The sequence below is a fragment of the Drosophila mauritiana genome, chromosome 3L, assembly GCF_004382145.1.
Source record: "Drosophila mauritiana strain mau12 chromosome 3L, ASM438214v1, whole genome shotgun sequence".
Classification (NCBI taxonomy): domain Eukaryota; kingdom Metazoa; phylum Arthropoda; class Insecta; order Diptera; family Drosophilidae; genus Drosophila; species Drosophila mauritiana.
The window spans coordinates 4,754,801-4,774,101 of NC_046669.1; the positions used below are offsets into that span (position 1 = coordinate 4,754,801).

The 19,301-nt window shown below is 45.8% G+C and overlaps 3 protein-coding genes across 4 annotated transcripts in view; 1 reads left to right on the top strand and 2 right to left on the bottom strand.

The window, feature by feature from the left end:
- Positions 1-1,075: 1,075 nt before the first annotated feature.
- LOC117139699 (fibrous sheath CABYR-binding protein) lies at positions 1,076-3,324 on the bottom strand. Its single transcript, XM_033302212.1, has 2 exons — positions 3,195-3,324; positions 1,076-3,118 (listed from the first exon to the last, which is right to left on the bottom strand). Exons 1-2 carry the CDS (start codon positions 3,195-3,197, stop codon positions 1,226-1,228), a joined length of 1,896 nt encoding a protein of 631 aa, XP_033158103.1. The 5' UTR covers positions 3,198-3,324; the 3' UTR covers positions 1,076-1,225.
- Positions 3,325-10,738: 7,414 nt separating this feature from the next.
- Positions 10,739-11,047, bottom strand: LOC117141355. The gene has a single exon (XM_033304763.1). The coding sequence runs from the start codon at positions 10,988-10,990 to the stop codon at positions 10,739-10,741; it is 252 nt and encodes an 83-aa protein (XP_033160654.1). The 5' UTR covers positions 10,991-11,047.
- A 1,184-nt stretch (positions 11,048-12,231) lies between these two features.
- Positions 12,232-19,301, top strand: part of LOC117140806 (dynein heavy chain 3, axonemal) — a 34,167-nt gene continuing 27,097 nt past the window's right edge. For both annotated transcript variants that reach the window (XM_033303905.1, XM_033303907.1), the window contains exons 1-13: positions 12,232-12,589; positions 12,647-12,850; positions 14,190-14,231; positions 14,307-14,576; positions 14,630-14,796; positions 14,860-14,960; positions 15,022-15,169; positions 15,960-16,076; positions 16,763-16,929; positions 16,993-17,284; positions 17,336-17,755; positions 17,812-17,977; positions 18,038-18,252. In XM_033303905.1, coding sequence (XP_033159796.1) covers positions 12,370-12,589; positions 12,647-12,850; positions 14,190-14,231; positions 14,307-14,576; positions 14,630-14,796; positions 14,860-14,960; positions 15,022-15,169; positions 15,960-16,076; positions 16,763-16,929; positions 16,993-17,284; positions 17,336-17,755; positions 17,812-17,977; positions 18,038-18,252 — 2,529 coding nt within the window. In that variant the 5' untranslated portion in view covers positions 12,232-12,369. The remainder of the gene's footprint in view (positions 12,590-12,646; positions 12,851-14,189; positions 14,232-14,306; positions 14,577-14,629; positions 14,797-14,859; positions 14,961-15,021; positions 15,170-15,959; positions 16,077-16,762; positions 16,930-16,992; positions 17,285-17,335; positions 17,756-17,811; positions 17,978-18,037; positions 18,253-19,301) is intronic.

Consider the following 19,301-nt stretch of genomic DNA (forward strand, 5'->3'; position numbering starts at 1 on the left):
CCGCGGGCCATGTGAGCCGGGCCACCTGAGTGCCCGAATCGCTGACTGACTGTCCCTGCTCCACATCTGACCGGGCGAGATTGTGTGGGCGCTAACCACTTGAAAACGTTAAATAAGTTGTCTAACCACACATTAAACCAATTTGGCACTGCGCTGGCCGCCAGTCTGGCACCTTGGACTGTGCCAGCAGGTCCTGCCAGCTCCACCCATCGTCCCACCCCGGGATCCCCGTTTTGGAACCGCCCGCTCAAGTCCCTGGCTGCCATAAATCATAGGGCGACCCACGTATGTGACTACTTGGGCTAGGGGATCGATAAATTATTATTAGTTGGTCTGTCCAACGGTCCCAGCCCCGAGTCCTTCCTCTTTTGGCCAACCTTCTGGTTGGAGGCGCGTGCAAAGGAAGTTGTTAGATCCCAGAAAGGAGCGCTGACCGAAATCCTTGGCTCGCTGCGGTTCAAATGCCTTTTAACTTAACAACTTTTTTTCCTGCTGCTGCCAACACCAAACAAGGACCGACCCCCACACACACCATCGCAAATCAATGGGTGACTTTGTTCCTGGCGGGTGGCCACACTGAGAGAAGGTATTCCCAAATTGTTCCTAACACGACTTGTGGAATGATATTATACATGTGCATTTTTACCAAAACCGAAATTTCTCTCAGCGCAGGGATAATGGGGCTGAGAAGGGCATGGCAGGCCAGGGCAAACCCTTAACGTTGTGTGTAAAGTGGACTTGACATGAGATTAACATCTTCAAAAGCATAGCTTAAAGTATTTGTTAGAGTTCGCCGAAGTTGCGCCTGGATGCGAGGAAGGTGCCAGGACCCGGGACAAAATACAGGATCCCGGTTCGAGTCCTGACCAACCCGCTGACCCTTCGCCGTCGCCCTTGCCCACCTCGTTTTTGGATAATTGCGTTCTTGTGCGCTGAGCCATGAGCTTAACTGTTGCTGTCATAACTAAGCGAAAAGGTACACAATTTATGGAATCGAGTCCAAGTCCCATTCCCAACAGGTGCGTGGCCCTTGGGGTGGGCTCACCAGAGTCGGATATTCACATATACAGGTGGGTTATGGTATAACAATTTTCGTTGGATTTATTCGTTGATTTCAATCGTTAAATAATAGCAAAACTTACGGCCTAGTAGTGGTTGGTGGGTGTGAGAGAATCAAGTCGCGAACGAGCAGTTCAGGTACAGGTGTATTAGCAGTCATCCGGACTTACAGGGCACGGCGGTGACGCAGCTTCAGGCGGCGCACGGTCTTGTACCGGTAGCCCTCGTCGCCAAGGATGGCGGAGTCCTGGGACACTTCCTCGACGGGCGCATCAGCCACCACCGTCTCCTCAGCGGGGGGCAGGTAGTCACTGGCAATCTCGGAGACATCGCGGCGTTGGCGGTACTTCAGGCGTCGCACGGTCTTGTACTGGTAACCATCGGCAGCCAAAACAGCAGAATCCTGAGAAGCTTCCTCAACTGGAGCCTCCTCCAAAGGAGCCTCGGTGACAACTTCCTCGGAAGGGGGCAAGTATTCGTTGGCGATCTCGGAAACATCCCGACGCTGGCGATACTTGAGACGACGCACGGTCTTGTACTGGTAACCATCGGCGGCAAGGACAGCGGAGTCCTGGCTGGCTTCCTCAACAGGAACCTCCTCAACTGGGGCATCAGCAACAACCTCCTCAGTGGGTGGCAGGTATTCGTTGGCGATCTCGGACACATCACGACGCTGGCGGTACTTCAGGCGACGGACAGTCTTGTACTGGTATCCATCGGCGGCAAGGACGGCGGAGTCCTGGCTGGCTTCCTCAACAGGAGCTTCCTCAATGGGGGCTTCGGTGGCGGCATCCTCAGTGGGTGGCAGGTATTCGTTGGCGATCTCAGAAACATCACGGCGCTGGCGGTACTTCAGGCGACGGACAGTCTTGTACTGGTATCCATCGGCGGCAAGGACAGCGGAGTCCTGGCTAGCTTCCTCAACTGGAACCTCCTCAACTGGGGCATCAGCGACAACCTCCTCAGTGGGTGGCAGGTATTCGTTGGCGATTTCGGACACATCACGGCGCTGGCGGTACTTCAGGCGACGGACAGTCTTGTACTGGTATCCATCGGCGGCAAGGACGGCGGAGTCCTGGCTGGCTTCCTCAACAGGAGCTTCCTCAATGGGGGCTTCGGTGGCGGCATCCTCAGTGGGTGGCAGGTATTCGTTGGCGATCTCAGAAACATCACGGCGCTGGCGGTACTTCAGGCGACGGACAGTCTTGTACTGGTATCCATCGGCGGCAAGGACAGCGGAGTCCTGGCTAGCTTCCTCAACTGGAACCTCCTCAACTGGGGCATCAGCGACAACCTCCTCAGTGGGTGGCAAGTATTCGTTGGCGATCTCAGAAACATCACGACGCTGGCGGTACTTCAGGCGACGGACAGTCTTGTACTTGTATCCATCGGCGGCAAGGACAGCGGAGTCCTGGCTAGCTTCCTCAACTGGAACCTCCTCAACTGGGGCATCAGCAACAACCTCCTCAGTTGGTGGCAGGTATTCGTTGGCGATCTCGGACACATCACGGCGCTGGCGGTACTTCAGGCGACGGACAGTCTTGTACTGGTATCCATCGGCGGCAAGGACAGCGGAGTCCTGGCTGGCTTCCTCAACAGGAGCTTCCTCAACTGGGGCATCAGCAACAACCTCCTCAGTGGGTGGCAAATATTCGTTGGCGATCTCGGACACATCACGACGCTGGCGGTACTTCAGGCGACGGACAGTCTTGTACTGGTATCCATCGGCGGCAAGGACGGCGGAGTCCTGGCTAGCTTCCTCAACTGGAACCTCCTCAACTGGGGCATCAGCAACAACCTCCTCAGTGGGTGGCAGGTATTCGTTGGCGATTTCGGAAACATCACGTCGTTGCCGGAGCTTCAAGCGGCGCACGGTCTTGTAGCGGTATCCATCATCTCCCAGGGCGGCGGGGTCTTGGGCCAGCTCGGCTCCAACTTCCTCCGCCGGCGGGATGTACTCGTTCACGACCTCGGAGACGTCACGACGGTGCCTGGCTTGTTCGACAGGAATCACTGCAGCCGTCGCGGCGGCAATAAAGATGCATGCTAAGAAAAGTTTCTGCAATGTGAGTGAATATAAAGTGTTAGATTAGATAATCCTGTAGGGAAGGTATCCTTGCTGCTGGAATATTCACCATCTTGCTATAGATCTCCAAGCTAATTGCTTTGACGATGGAATCTATGGGTCGAATGATTAATCGTCGCAATTTGTCCGCATATTTATACGCTCCAATGTTTGCCAGCTTCCATTCAAACAATGATCGGCGCTCTGTTTGCCGGCAAACAGCGGCGGAAACCAAAACCGAAATCGAAACCGACTCCGAATCGGTAACAAAGCAATGAATTTGGCCAAAGACCCAACATGCGCCACTCGAGCCCTCAAGTGCCCCCGTCACCGTCTCCCAGCTTCGTCTTCACGTGGAGATTAAGCCCAGCTGGGAGCCGGTTTGGTTCCAGAGCACAGTGGGTAAAATAAACCAAGCTGTGAGGAAAACAACTATCCAATTAGACACATTTAAAATATTAAATATTATGGATGATTTGTATATCTATATCATTTAGGCGTGTATGAAATGGTATTATCTCAAACTTACTTTCTTGGAAACATTAAATCTGAAGGGATTTAGTCATAACAGAAAGGTAAGAAAAATTTATTTTATACCCCAACCAACATGAATAATATGTATCCCATAGTGCATAGGAGTTGCCCGAAGATTGCCCAGTGCGGAACTAAATGCTCTGCGTTTCGCTTTCGTTTGTCGTTCGCCACTTGGATCGAATTCGATGGCTATTGCTATGGCTTAAGATACAGCTTCACGGTCAAGAGCGAGCATCGGTGCTCTTAACAAGATCTAATGCAAAATCCCAATGGTTTTCCATGGTGTTCACTTTAATGGCAGCATACGCTTACGTACGGCCATTTATTAATAGTTTCGAACGTTAATTTCTCAAGTGGCTATCGGTAATTTGCGTACTACTCGGTTTTGGAGTTCAACGAACCGCTCAAGATTGATGGTTGGCAAAAGGTCGCACGGGCAGCACGACGTATTTGTTTAATGGGTTTCGCTGATAAGTTTTCGAATTGGTTTTAATTTGTTCCGTTTTGTGATTCATATAGGATTTAAATGTATTTTAATTGGACTGTGGATTGTGGGAAGTTGCATTGTCAACGGCTTATTGGAGATCCGCATTTTTATGAGTTTTATTAATTAAATCACATGTAAATTACGAATTATTTTATTTGCATTCATATGAAGCATATATAAATTATCTTTCGCAATGTTAATAGTTAATTTTGGCTAATTGTGCAATGGTCGAATTTCATGGCCCGCATAGCTGTTATAATAAACTGTGTATCCTGCGACCCGCATCACGTTAACTGCTCCTCGCGACCAGGATATCAAAGATTTCGCCGAAAATATGCTGCACGCGAAAAGGACGAAGACGAGAAAACAGCGGAGCAGCTTACAAGTTGGGAGCATGTTATGCGCTGCCGAAAAACTTTGGCTATGAAATTCATAAACTTGGCAAAACAAGCTTGCTGGCGGCAGGAAAAGGACGAGCAGGAGGTACCAGGCTGAGGACTCCGAGTTGGCTGGGGAAACTTTTGCACAAATCATGCATATGATGTTCGGGCACTTTCACTTTGGTGCTCCCGAGGGTCTAACGAATATTTCCTCCCCGTTCCGGACCGCCCCACCCCGCGGCCTTGGACTAATTAAGGAGACAAAACTGCGTAAGTTTTTCGGTTTTTCAAGAGTCATCGTCATCGTCATATAGCCATCTTGAGTTTGTGCCCCGAAATGTGTGTCAAGTGGCAGCGAGTGCAAAACAAAGCAAATGGGGTGTGCAATCTGCTGTAAACAACCATAAATTTTGCCTGCCTTGGGTTTCTGACTTCGTCTGGAGTTGCTAGGGGAACTATCGCCCTCATAAAGGGGCCAAAAAAATGAATGAAACACTCCCGAACCCGGACAACGGCGTCCTTATCGCAATCACTCACATCGCCACTTGTGAAATCGTGGCAGACCACCGAGATGAGGATGCAAGTACAGTCAAGCTGCGCTAAGTTGATCTTCTCCAACGTTTAATTAAAGTAAGTAACGAAAATTTAGATACAAGAATATCTACTAGATAAATTAAAAATATTTCCTTAAAAATTGTATCACATTGCCAAAGAAATATTTCTACTGCCCACCCTTACAAACTATATCTCAATTTTAAAATGTGGCAGATGGTGGTTTGAGTTAAGGGAGCTAAACTGTGTATCTTTTGGCGGTTTGGTTTCGAACCAAAAGTATGAAGTGAAGCATGAACATCCTATGACACATTATAATATGTATAAACGATGTTTTATGACAATCAATTTGTTTCAATCCAATAGACACACCCGCCGCATGTGCCAGAGTTTGTGTTGTGCTCTCATTTATGTGATTATTTGATTTGTGTGTTGGACGTTGATATTCGCACACAAAACAGATTCGCAACCAGAATCAGAGCCTGGAGCTCTGGCATAACGAATTTTATGAACTAGAAAGTATCATTAATTTAATACGCATTCGCATACGCAAACAAGCCGATGATACGGATGGGCATTCGAGGGTTTTTGGGTATGGGAATGGAAGCAGCAACGGGATCCGTTGGCCCTTAGTTATGCTCTTCTGATCATTGTAATGTAAATACGGCCTGAACTCCGGCCGCGTGCAATCATAAATAAACATTCGACACAAACACAATAAATGTCAAAAAGTTTCGCCATTATCCGCTCGCCAGTTAATGTCCTTGTCGCCGCTGTTGTCATCGTCGTCATCGCGTCGTTGTCCTTGTCGTTCTCGTCTTGAAAGCGAACACAGCGCTTTATTATTTTAATGATTTCGCAGTGCCGGTTCCACTGTCCGTGCCTTCGTCCTGTCAGCGCTCCGGCATGTCCTGGAAGTCCTCCTCTCCTGTCCTCTCCCGTGCTGTGCTCTCCAGTCCCGTGGCATTGTGTTTACATTTGTAATTCAATTCGCGACCGCTCCTCCAGCCCAAAATGCTCCCAGCTCATAGCTCCATCTCCATCTCGGCGTCCGCTTGTTATTATTTTACATGTCGTTCGCTGGCTCACTATAATTTATTAGCAATTTGCATAATTTTCTTTTATAAGGCATTGCCTCTGTTTTCCGCTGCTTTATGCTTTTTGCTTTTAGTGCTGACACCGCGACATCAACTCTTTTCGGCCCAATGTTATGCTAATGGCCCCGCCGTAATACCCATGGGTTCTCCACCCCACTTTACGGTTATGCACGATCGTTATCAATGGGCATTTTGTTGGTCCGATTATTGCCTGAATAATATGCCCACCTCTCGAAATTTGCATTCACATCTGCTCTGAACTCTGCTCAAGGCAAGGTCTCAGATCACTGGGTTAGTTGGTTAAAGACAGCTGCCGTTTATGGTTCTCATACAGGGTCAGGGTATTCTCAGAGATCGGAAAGGAAAAAGTTACCTTATTACCTAAATGTAATCAATGTTTAATGATGTTTGGTAATGTTATAGAGGTAAATACTAGTTATGTATAATTGATTATATCTTTAACCAGCTAATTTCCTTTACCGTTCTAATGAAAACTGGCTCCTTGGAGGAGACAGCAACACAATGCAAGCCGTGAACAAAAGTATCTTTATTTCTTGTTTCTCACTGCTGCAGCAATTGCTTTTATTTTTCCCGTTGTTTTGCTCAGCTAAACTTTTGCAGCATAAACAATTAAAAATTAATTTTAAAACTTTTGGCCAAAGATAAACGGAGGATGACGGTGAGCGAGAGGAATCGAGGAATCAGCAGTTAGCTCATTAAACCCGCCACATGGTCTTGGTCTTGTGGTTCTGTTTTCGGGCCAACTCTCTCGTCGGAAAGCGTCTGCAGCACTATGCAATCCCTGGTGGCGGGGGATGCCTTGAAGTGGACCTTAAATGGGGCCGAAGGGAAAACTAAGCGAAACTATTTAAAATACCATTTGCTGTGGAATCAATTGAAAACGGATGAGTTTTGTAATTAGGCGGCTCGGAGCTCACAAACACGCCCACCAACTATATAGACTCGAACCAAGGTTATTTCATAAACACGCTCAAGTGATTCGGCAAACTTGCTAGGGGGGAGCGGGGGATGAAGGGGTGGCAGGCGCAGGATTTTGACCAAGCCCAATTTGATCCACAGATCCACTGTGTTTGTCCGCCTGGCTGTCTGTTTGCCCTGGCGGCAAAGGTCTCCGGGTCCACTGTTTGACTTGAAGGTATTAGAAACTAATTTGTACAGCAGCCGCAAAAGCAGGAGTAGCAGGAACAGCACTGGCAGATCCTTGGCCAAAGCTAACCAGGATACAAACAACAATTGTTTGCCTGTCCATCCATCTATCCCGGGCTTTGCTCCTCTAGTTCAGCCATCCACTTTGGTCTCGCTGTTTTCGGGCTTTCCGAAGACAATGAGTAAAAAATCCAAAGGCAAAGGCAAGCCAAATCCCCAAAAATGGCAGTGGTAGCAGTACTAGCAGCCACAACAACAAGAGAATGGCTAAATCATATGGCCCGGCTAAAAAGGACCTCTGACAGAAAGGGACTCGTCTCGCTTTTAAGTCGCCTGCGGCTTAAATTTTCTTAAATGTTACATTGTCTTTGGCAACGACAGAGGAGCAACTCCATCCCGAAAATGCCATTCTTTAGTCTTTTTACGGTTTAACTAAACAATCTGCTCACAAGTAAATATTTTCGGGCATATGCAAAACTTTACCATGAACCGACACCGAAACTGAGTCCTTTGGCTAAGTACATTTATCTTTAAGACTAAAAACCATAACAATTTAGTGTCGGAAATTTTGAGCTACGCATTGCAGAATTTATTCGCAGACGACACGCATGGCCAAGGGTAAAAAAACACCCACATGGACGTGGACATAGTTGGGCTTCCTGGTTAATCCGGCAGAAATTCGCACAAATATTTACCCGGGTCGAAAATTTTATCGGAGAGCGCAGAAAATGCTTAGCTAAGCGAATTGTTATTCCGCTACCCTTAAAGTTGCTCGTCCGATAATTTAATTTCAAAACTAAATTTCGGCTTCTTTCCTCATCAAAAAAGAGGAACACACAGCACATGTACATGCAAATTTTTAACCCAATTTCAAGGTTTTGGCTTAATGAATTTGATATGCTACCAAAATGGGATTTGGACCTTATTTGCATATGTCAGCCCAAAATAGTCTGATATTGCTTTCCTTACTGGTATTACAACATTGATATTTTCACTTTTGTTACTATCAATATTTATTGTATTATAATTTATAAGGTCAGCTGCGCTGCAAAGGCTATCAGGTATCCATATCTTTCTATCTTTGACACCGATGCGGTTTCCACTTGAATTCACTTTTTTTTTCCTCCCGCAGACGCCAATCGATCGAAATTGATGCGACATTTCGAGGATAAATCAGGAATGACTTGGCTGTATGTGTAGTGAATTTGCATTGATGATTGTTGACATTTAAAACAAATATGAATATACAGTCGGCAGATTTCAGTAGCCAATCAATTTTTTAGCAATGCGAAATAAGAGATGCAAAAATAAGTTGCAAATTGTTATGATTAATGCGAGTGTGAGCTGGGCCAACTTTTCATTATGAGCATTAAATTTTTGCACATTTTATAATTTAATTGAATTTCGCTATATTTTTTTATCGCACTTTTGCAAAGCTAATTTATGATTGCTCAATGCGGCATGTAATTGCATACCAAAGCCTTTAATGACGTCCCGTTCGCAGTATCTCTCTATCTGTATCTGCATCCGTATAAAGCGATTGTATTTCAGTCAGTTTTTTCATTCTACCCACTTTGACATTCCATAATTATATTCATTATTAATGATAACATAAAGCATGAGAAGAAATATTAGCAATAAAAATTGATTAAAGTTTAAGCGAACACCGATAATTAACCAACCATAAATATAGCCGTGATTTAAGCTGGCTTGCAATTCCATCTCATATGCCGCAAATCGATTGACTTCCGAGCTTGATCATCCCACCGGTGCGTGTCCTTCTTCGTCTTGGAACCAATTAGTTACCGGGAATTAAGTGCTCATCAGACGTCTGTCCGGTCTTTGGTCTCCAGACCACCTTTAGCTTTGCCATCGCCACCGATTCCCAACCCAAACTCATAGCCAGTCCCATTCCCGTTCCCGTTCCCATTCGCAGCCACGCATAATAGAGTTCACACAAATTAGTCAAACGCAGGGCAAACTTGGTCGTAAACAGAGCTGCAAATGCGTCGCAACATGCACAGTTCCGCCGGTGAAAGGACGATCCCAGACATCCTCGGATCCTTGGCACCAGGAGGCGGAGGAGCAGCAGCAGCAGGAGCTGCCAAAGGACCAACGGACCACTGGCAATTGTAACTCCCAGTTTTGTCGCACGATTAATCGTCGTTGCAAATTGTTGGCACGTTTTCAATTGACAACAGAGTGCGTTGCCTGCACGGCACCGTCAACCCCTAATTTGCACTATGACCCCCGACCAACCCCACCCCACTCTCCATCCATTTTCACCCATTTCCACCCCACCCCCCGTAGGTTGCGTGTAAATCACACGGTGTTTGCTCTTGCTCCTGTTGCATCTTTTACGTGCGTCAGGACGAATTTTGCTGCCAGATATCCTTATCCTTCGCCACCCACCTCACGCCCCCTGCCACCTTCCTGCGCCCCCACCCACCTCACGTGTGACGGCCGTTTTAAAACGCCGACCACGACGCCTCTGTCGTTTATTTTGAATGTAATTTTTCAAGTCGCGACGTCTTCTACTGCTGCCCATTAATCACTTGGACAAAATGCGATTCGCCATGGCAGCAAACGGAAAAAAACACGGAATCGAGGCAAATAAACAATGGGGAATGGAGCTGGGAAAGAAAAGTGAGACTGGGCAGAAAAAAAGGAAAACTTTGCCTTGACGAGGCAGTTCTTTAATTATACTCTATCTGCTTGGGTTATATAGGGTTTTAAAGAACTTTTACCTTACAATTTGAACTTAGTAAATATGTATCATTCTTACACTTTCATACTTAGATATATCGAAATTCAAAAGATGTAGTAGGAGTTAAAGTTCTTAAAGTTACAATGCAATATTATCATGTTCTCCACCTAACCTCCAGTAGCTGTGATATATGCTATTTTACCATGATTTATTTCTTCTTCTGAGTATGAGTATGGGAATGAGAAAGGAATATCCAATTTCATACATCCTCAAACCCGAGATACGAAGAACTACGTCCCCTGGAAGTTAAGCTTCTTAGGGTATGATTGGATTCGACTTATTTCCGTTCCGGTGGAAAAGTGTTGCATACTCGCAGGCTGGAAGCGATGCTGCTCCTCCGGACTTTTGTTGCTCTGCTCGTTGACTTTGTTAATAATGATGTTGTCCCTCCCCTTTGTGTATTTTCAGCAACGAGGTCACGTGACTGACAGCCGTCGCATTACGGCCCTTTGTTTGGCAAAGCCCATACCCGAACCCCCAATCAGCCGAAAAAGTCAACCCACCCAGAAGAAGGCCAATGACAAACTAAATGCAATTTGATGCGTGTCATGCCCCCCTCAGGATAATGTGTTCGAAAATGCGTGGTAATCATTATTTGTGACAATCGACGAAGTCGGAATCAATTTTTTATTAGCTCTCTAATGCCAAGATCAAGCCTCTAAGCCGATGCCCGGCAGTTGTGGCAGTTAATAAATATTTGTCGCACACGGCTCTGGATGCACTGCAGCTGGAAAGCCCACTGCCTGGTACCTCGATCCCCGAAGGACCTGTCGGTGGCACCTGCATTGCGTTGTCCGAGGCGCTTAGGCACGTGACAGGCGGATGACCTGCATACTGGATCCTGAATCCTGGTTTTCCCGGCCTGCGATGATGGTTTCGCATGCATGGCTATTCCCACGACTTGTCACCTTAAACACACACGATTTCCTTTAACTTTCGCATGTGTGGCAACCGCATTTACTGCGCTCTCAAAGCCAAAATGCGTTGTCCTGGAAAGAAGACAAAGGTGAGGTAACCGCAATCGACCATTAATCAAATTTCCAATTAATTTACCACAATTAATTGCTGCGCTATTCGCAATTCAGTGGCCCAAAACACCAATGCCACTTGAAGCGTCTTTGTTAAAGTCAATTCCTTTGGCGGCCAAAATGCAATAGGATCTCCTCGTGAAATCGGCTCATGATTATGCTGCCTCGTAGCATTATGGATGCGATTCCCCCCATTCAGCTGCAACCCTATTAGGGAGCTCCGAACACGCCGAGCCCCGGTCGAGTATTATTATTTTCCATCATTGTCAACATATCATCAGGTTCAATGACGAGTCGGTGCTCCCGCTGTTCCCGCCGCTCCCGCTACTCCTGCTGCTACTGCTCGTCCTGCTGCTCCTTTGCCAGACAGTTGGGATAATAAATATACAGAATGCCAGGAGCAGCGGCAGCTTCACCAGGACCAGCTTTTCTGCAGTTGCAGCGCTTTATTGAAAAATGTGTGCACAATTCGAGAAAAGCTGCCAGGTAACGCGGCCTGCTCCGTGCGCTCTGGACTACACTGAGAAAAAATCAAGCAAATAAATGATAATGTAAATACCTCGTATTTTTGATATTATTATTTGGATATATTCAAAGCAATCTAATATTTTAATTATTGTGTTGCAAACTCTAGCCTTCGCATATTGTCCGAAAATGTACTTTCTTTCCAATATTCTCCGTGTAGCTGTGACTGCAGTTGGAGCCCTGGGAAGCCATCCCTTCGCCAGGCACAAATATCAAATATTATCGAGCTGAGCTGAGGACGTTGAAAGGCGAGCATTGACGGAGTGTCGGGGTGTCTCCAGCTCCGGTAGCGGCTTTTGCAGCCGGTCCTGGTTGCCGGGGTTACACGTACGCCCCCGGTTCCCGGGCTCCTGGCCCGCGGGTCCTCCGTTGCCATGGCCATCCATGCCCAATGCCTGGGCCTCGACTTTGTTTGTAAACATTTCACGTTCATCGCTGGCCCGCAAATATTTCGCTTCCACTGCTGCCGCTGCTGCTGTGCAAACTTTTGCCATCCGAGCTACGGGTTTTGTTTTCCATTTTTCTAGAACGGAGAAAAGTATGCCCCGCACAGAGTGAAACAAATGAAAGCAGACTAGAAATCGTGTTTCGTTGTGTTGGCTTTGAATACGATTCGTTAGCAAACCAACATCAACGGAAGGATCACGCGCACACCGTCCCTGAAGTTCCCCCCAGACCAATCCATCCAAACCAATCCATGCCCTCGCCATGCAGAAGAAGGTAGCGCCCGAGCGCCGTCCATATTGTGATCCTCGGCTGCAGGATGACAAGCTGAGGAGGAAACGCACTCTCCATCTGCCCAGAGTGTCGCAGGCTCAGAAGAAGGGCGAAAAGCGTCAGCTGAACGACTGCCCCTTCTACAACCTGACTTATGGCTTTGACCAGCTGCCCCTGGATCCTGTCAAGGAGTTCCTGCAGGAGAAGATATGTAAGGCTGCTCTACGCCACTTTAAATTCCAATAACTTAATCCCAATTTATATTTAGCTCACATGCAGACAGACAAAATAGTGGGACACTGCAATCGGGAGTTCGATTTCCATCGCTACGATTTGGATAACGTGAAGGAGGAGTATGACGAGTGCGATGATGACAGCCTGCAGGAGCTGCAATTGGAGGATATTATCATGCCCGAGCAGTTCGAGATGCTGCGCGATGCAAAGGATCATGTATACAACTTCGATTCCACGGGTAAGTAGAAACATTTCCTGGGGAAAACCACAATTAAGTGGAACAACATTTGCGCATTAAACCAGGTGCTGGGAATGGGTAAATGCCCCAAACAAATTGCCACACATTTCGTGTTATTCAATGAGTGAGAACTTTACCGCAAAAACATAACACTTAATACTTTATTAAATGCGAAAACATGCCCCGACTGAAGGTGCTGCTTCGTCCCACTCTCAATTCCTTCTTGGCGGCTGCTCTTCCCCCTTCTGCTGCCAGCTTTCCCATTTTCCGACTCCCACAGCGCAGCTCGCTGGAAAATTGTTCACCTGTAAACATAAAAATTCCAAACATTATCCTTTTAACATAAAATTTTATAACCGAAATGAGAAAAAAAGGCAAAACCGAAAAACAAATGCGTATGACATTTATTTGAATATCCTTTGGGAGTCCAGGGCACTCAAGGGTAGCCAGCGGGGAAGGGCGAGGGGGAGTCGTAGGGCAAGGACGAAGGTCGGGTCGAGTGCCTCTACAACATGTTTATCATAGTGTTTTATTTAGCATTTACATGAAACATTTTTATGTTGGCATTTTTTTCGTTGCATACTCTTTGAAAAATGTGTAATTTGGTTGTTACTTTGAAGGAGGCCATCATAAGTGATGAATATGTTATTCATTTAGAATACTTATGATAGATACAAGAGCGTTTCATCAAAAATACTTAGTAGTTCATTTTATATCTTATTTTGAAATTTAATATTGTATTAAATTTAAATTTACTTAATATACAGAAAAAGAGCAACTCTTGTTCGCATATTCCCACCTGAAAACCATATCTCCCTGCAGTCTCGACTTTTGTCGCTAGTTTGTAATAAAAATGTTTAATTTTTGTGTCTAGTTTTTTAATATTTAATGCGAGCATGGAAGCGCCGTCCCAGTGGGCGGTGGGCGTGGTCTACTAAGGGATCCGGTTACACAATGGCATAAAAGCGTGTTGCCAATAGACATTAGCATGCAAATACGACAAACAAACCCACAGATAGCCAGAGATGTCCAGTTGGCCCGGGGGAATTTCGTTTGTAAAGGCCCGGAATGGAAATTAATTCCAGTTTAATCAGTTAAAAATCGAACTCTGCTGCCGTGACTTTTGTTTAAAACAATTTCATGTTGCGCAAACAAACCTATTTGCCCTGCCTTTCAGGCACGTCGAAAGTCACGCAAAAAAGGGGAAAATCGAATTCGAAAAGTGCAGACAGACCCATGTCATATTCGTGGGCAAATATTAAATGCGATTTTCAATTTCAATTTTACGCATTATTTTTTACCATCACCTGCCTTTGGTTTGTTTTTTATTCGCTTGCAGCCTGTAATCAATTTCCCTGGATTGACAAATGGATGACTGGCGGTAATAAATAAGCGTGCATATTTACTCAGTGTGCATTATTAAAAATTTGACAACCCCTTCACATGTTTGGCGCAGTGCGTCCCAGTGAGCAGGAGATCTATGAAATGACCAGCCACCTCCTGGAACTCTACTGCAATCGCAGGGTGCGTATCTTCTACCCGGGCTGCGGAACCAGTTCCTCCTTGTGGACGAACCAGCTGAGGCGCCAGCACGGATCCCCTTCGGAGCTGATTGGAGCCTATCGAACGCCCTCTGCCCGCCACATGCGAGTGAACAACATGAGAGGACCACCCAAGAAGGAGAAGTTCACGGCCGGCGATCATTATGCCTTTCGAACGCCGCAGGGTAGAGGCTTAACTATATATTTGTTAATCCACCTTAAATTGGTGTCCTTACAGAATGTCGCAACGAACTGATGAGAGTTGGGAAAATAATTGATGAGCTAATCGAGCCAGTGCTGAAAGCAGCAGAGCACAAAATTGGGCATGGACTCACGAAATATCCCGATCCGCCCAGTTGTAAGGACAACACTAATCGAATTCTTAAGTCTGCAGGTATATTGGTGGTATGTGTTTTTTTATGTAATTTTCTTATTATATTTCCATAAAATAAAACTTATTCTACATAGGGAAAGAAAAAGAATTGCTATGTAGGAAAGTGTCGCATCCATCGTAAGGACTTTGCCACAAATGAGGAGTTCCTGCGCTGTCTCAAAAGGATGGAAGCTACGTGAGTATCAATTTCGTTCATATCAAGTTAATAGCAATTAGTAAAAAACTTTCCAATACAGCCACTTTCCGTACATGCAACCCTTGCAACCGGTGGATCCTGATGACCAAAAGATCAAAATGATGGCTAAATACCGAGTAGAGCTGGCAAAAGCGGAGAAGCTGTTTACCCTGAAGATACAGAAGCGATACCAGTGTCTGCTGAAAAGTGTGAGTTATGATGAGAGATAGTTTGGGTGCCACGTGTCGCAATGTATTTCGGAATTATGCAACTGACCAAACATATGCTAAATGCAACAAATAAATGGGCGGTATGAAAAATGAAACCGAAATACCCAGCCGCAATGACTCCCCCCTGACCGAGACCATAAAAAACCCATCAAATGTGAGCACCGGCGTCGGGCGCAAATAAATTTTATCGTTGACTCCGACTTTGGCTCCGTGTCCGTGTGGTGCTCCGTATCCTTCCTCGCCACCGTGTCCATATCCATATCCATGACCGTGTCCGTATCTTTGTGTCTTTGTCCATAAAAAATGATAATAATAAAGTCCATACAAAGTAAATATGTGTGCGTGGGCGTGTGAGTAAATTAGACTGCGTTGGCTTCAGGGCAGTGTTGCCCTTAATTTTCACAAAAAAAGTGGGTTTTGAATATAAGCAATTCGAACAAGAAAGAAATCTTACCCTGCTTTGGAAAGGGCAGACAGACGGACATGGCTATATGGACTCGGTTGCTCATCCTTATATGGTCGCAATATACATAGTCAAAACTGACGGGGAAAAGGCTGAATTGGCAACACTGTTTCGCGAAACGTGCTTATAAAAATTATATAATTCATACCTCGTAAATATTACGGGCTGAGGGGCTTGGTCTGAGTTATGAATAACGTGATTAGCTGTTAAAAAGGGAAACCGCTTGTGTGGCGATGGCGTGAATCACACCCGATTTAATGACTGCACCCTGCCCACATCCTAATCCCTATGTTTATCCCCATGCAGATGTCCATAGTTCAACTGGCGACGTATCCTTCACACCTCATCCGAAAGGCCTTCAGACGCATCAATCCAAGGAGCGCCCTTCTGCAGGATGCCTACCAATTTATAGTAAAGGAAAAGGTGAGTAACTGACTATATAGCTGACTATATAATTTAATCTTTTGTCTGCAATATAACACTATATAAAAACGCACTTAGTTTCATATGACTCAATTTTAATCCACCACTACGTTATTTTTCAATACTTTTATCAAGTATTTAAGTTTAAGTAAGCTACAAAAGTTTATTAGAGGTTTAAGTTAATAAGCAGGCTTGACTAAAAACAACTAGGTGTGCAACACAGATTAATATATGAAAGGCGTTCCCAACTTAGTGTACCGTAGACATTATTAGTAAACTTAACTGGCTCAGAATTCGACAGAAGTTTTACCGTCGAAAAAGTTTGCCGGCAGTGCGAGCATATTAAACATGCTCCCAGAATCCGGATGGTACGAGATGGGAGATGGGAGATATGGGGGAAACTGGGATGACAAGTGACGGGGCGCGTGTTGATGTTTTGACGTGAGCGCCAAACAAACTTTGGCAGGGATTTAAGCCAAGCACTTGCCATCAGCACCGGCAAATCAGTGCGCTGGCAAAGGCGGGTTAATGAGCAGCCAAAGATGCTCCGCAGAGAATCCAGTCCCCATCCACCTGTTCCCTAACTCCATAGTTCCAAAATCGCCTTGGAGCGCCAGCAAAGTTTATACCACCTGTCGTCCCCTTTTCAACCACATCCCCAACCATGTCTAATCAACTCATTACAGAAAGATTGGCCCAAACTGCCGCCAGAAGTTATATTAATGGATTACCTGTTCGTGGGGGACCGCGGAGTGCGTCAGGACCTCGCCATCCTTATTATCGTGTGTCTCATCGATCTGCAGGAGGACTTCCGCCACTATGTCAAGCGCTCCTTCCTTAACTACCTCTTATCGTGGGTCATCCTTGGCTTGATTTGACCTCATTCATACGGACATTGATTATCTTTGATCCGCAGGTCCAATATGGAGAGGAGGCGTCTGCAGTTGGAAAGGGAACCTCCAGAGTTTCCCATTCTGACCATATCTCCGCCAGTTTCCTGGCGCTCCAACCTCCTGAGGGGCAAGGCTCGTATTGGCGAAGTTCTTATGACCACACATCCGACGGTTCAGGCACTGAATAGGTTGTGGCACGATCTTTATGAGGAACTGGTTGTCGTTGATCTGGGTCAGCTACTTCTGGCTCAGCGGCCACTGGATGCAGATACTGTCCAGGTTTTCATTGAGAAGAGTTGTGCCGACGTTCGAGATGTGAGTATAGGCTATTGTATATCATTTATTTTATTAAATGTTATCTTTAAGTTGCTGCTCAACGACTGGCTGCCACGATGTGCTGACCTTATGAACGAGATGCGTGGCACTTGGAAGGATCTGGTGCCCATGTCGGGGAAGTATGGAGGACGTGCGGCCATGCTCTTCCGGTGCATCCATTCGGCGATGTCCCGACACTTGAACAGCCTCATTAGCAAAAGCATTAACTACCTTTTCAAGGTCCTGTGCGCCTTCAAGGATGGCAACCGCATCGAAAAGTACTCCATGTTCGACGCGAAGCTGAAGAGGATACCGCTAATGACCCTGATTGCTTCTGTGGTCGGTGCCCACTTCGATCACGAGCCCATCAACATGGGCCCTGGAGTCAGACCCGCCTCGAACATATATGTCTATGATGAGGACGACGCTGATCCTTTTCAGCAGCCGCAAGTCAACCAGTTTGTGGAAAATGTAAATATTTTAAACTTTTATTATGGGAATAAGTAACTTTAAATGTGTAATTACAGGTTCCTGATATCGATGATGTGGCTCAGTTCGAACTGGATCACTCGAATAAGCTCTACATATATCCCTATATGCAGGAGCTGCCTCGAATTTTTACAGAGCATTTCAAGAGTATTTTGGCAGTGGGCTATGAAATTCCCCGCCTCGAGTTTGTCATGTCTGGCGGTGGTTAGTAACAGTTCATATGCTTATTATACTTTGTTTGTAAGATGTAACCTTGGCTTACAGAACCCGAAACCAAGGGCTTCCTGCTTTTCATTGATGAAGACCACGTGGACTTTCTGGAACTCTGCGAGAAAGTCGAGCAGATTGTCAAAGTCAACTGGCAGGGAGTGCACGTTTACCTGAAGCCCGTCTACAAGTATTACTTTGGACTCTTCCAAAAGTTAATATTGCCCATGGTGCAGAAGGTCTGGACAGAGAATAACCTGCCGGAACTTGGGGTGAGTCCGTCCATCCGTCCTGGTGGCAATCAGCGCTCTGTGAGCCCCAGGCCCGTCTTGAAATGGATTTAATTATTTATTTCGATTTGATTACACGCAATGATGCGTAGAATTAACATAAAATTTCATTATGGAATATTAATAGACTGCTGACAGACAGACAAGTAGCAGTCGACGGGAGTTGGGAGTCGGAAAATGGCTGGCAGTTTGTGTAATTTGACAAGTTCCACCTCGCCGGGAATCCGGATTATAGCGCCTGCCGAACCGTGCTCCTCTGCCTTTCGTTGATTTCTGGCATTTTGTTAGCTGTGTGCAATGTTTAATTAGTCACTGTTTGGCTTCGCACAGCCTGTTGAATTTACAAAGCTGTTATACTTAGACAGTCAGACCCGTGAATTACCAAACGTATATCATACGCTCAATTTACTTCCCCCAGTCTGGCCCAACTGCAATTGCAGTTCGCATTCATTAAGTTTTATGAAACGACCAGCAATTTCCTCTCCTCTCGATTCGTTTGGTTCGGCTTGGTTTTTTGCTCAATTTATATAAAATAAAAATTACTTCCGACTGCGTGTATGCCGCCTGCTGCCTGCTGCCAGTCGATGCATGAAATGCGAGTGCGTCTCGGTCTGCACCACCATCGATGCACCCATTGGTGGATCCAGTGGTGGAGTCGTGTGATTGGAAAGGGGCTTCAATCGCTTGAAGCATCCACAGGGCTTTAAATTGCAGCAAGGAAGTAGATGGGCATTAGTATGTTTTCGCATTGAACGAATAGTTTATTTAATTTAATTGACTATTGTAAATGTAATTAGTTGACAAATATTGGCTGAGCTTAATTACAGAGCTAATATTGTAATGCATACATGAAATTGTATTATATGTTGTAATGGTATTTCAAAAATTTAAATATGTATAGGGAGCATAACAAATGAGTTTATTTAATCAGAGTAACATTGCCATGCAGCTAATAGAATTTTAAAGCTTTCCCGATAACTTTTATTAACATCCCCTATTACATCCCCCCTTTTGGATGTGCCACCCATGTC

Coding starts and splice junctions, on each gene's coding strand:
- LOC117141355 (XM_033304763.1), bottom strand. CDS start 10,990: ATGCGAAACCATCATCGCAGGCCGGGAAAACCAGGATTCAGGATCCAG.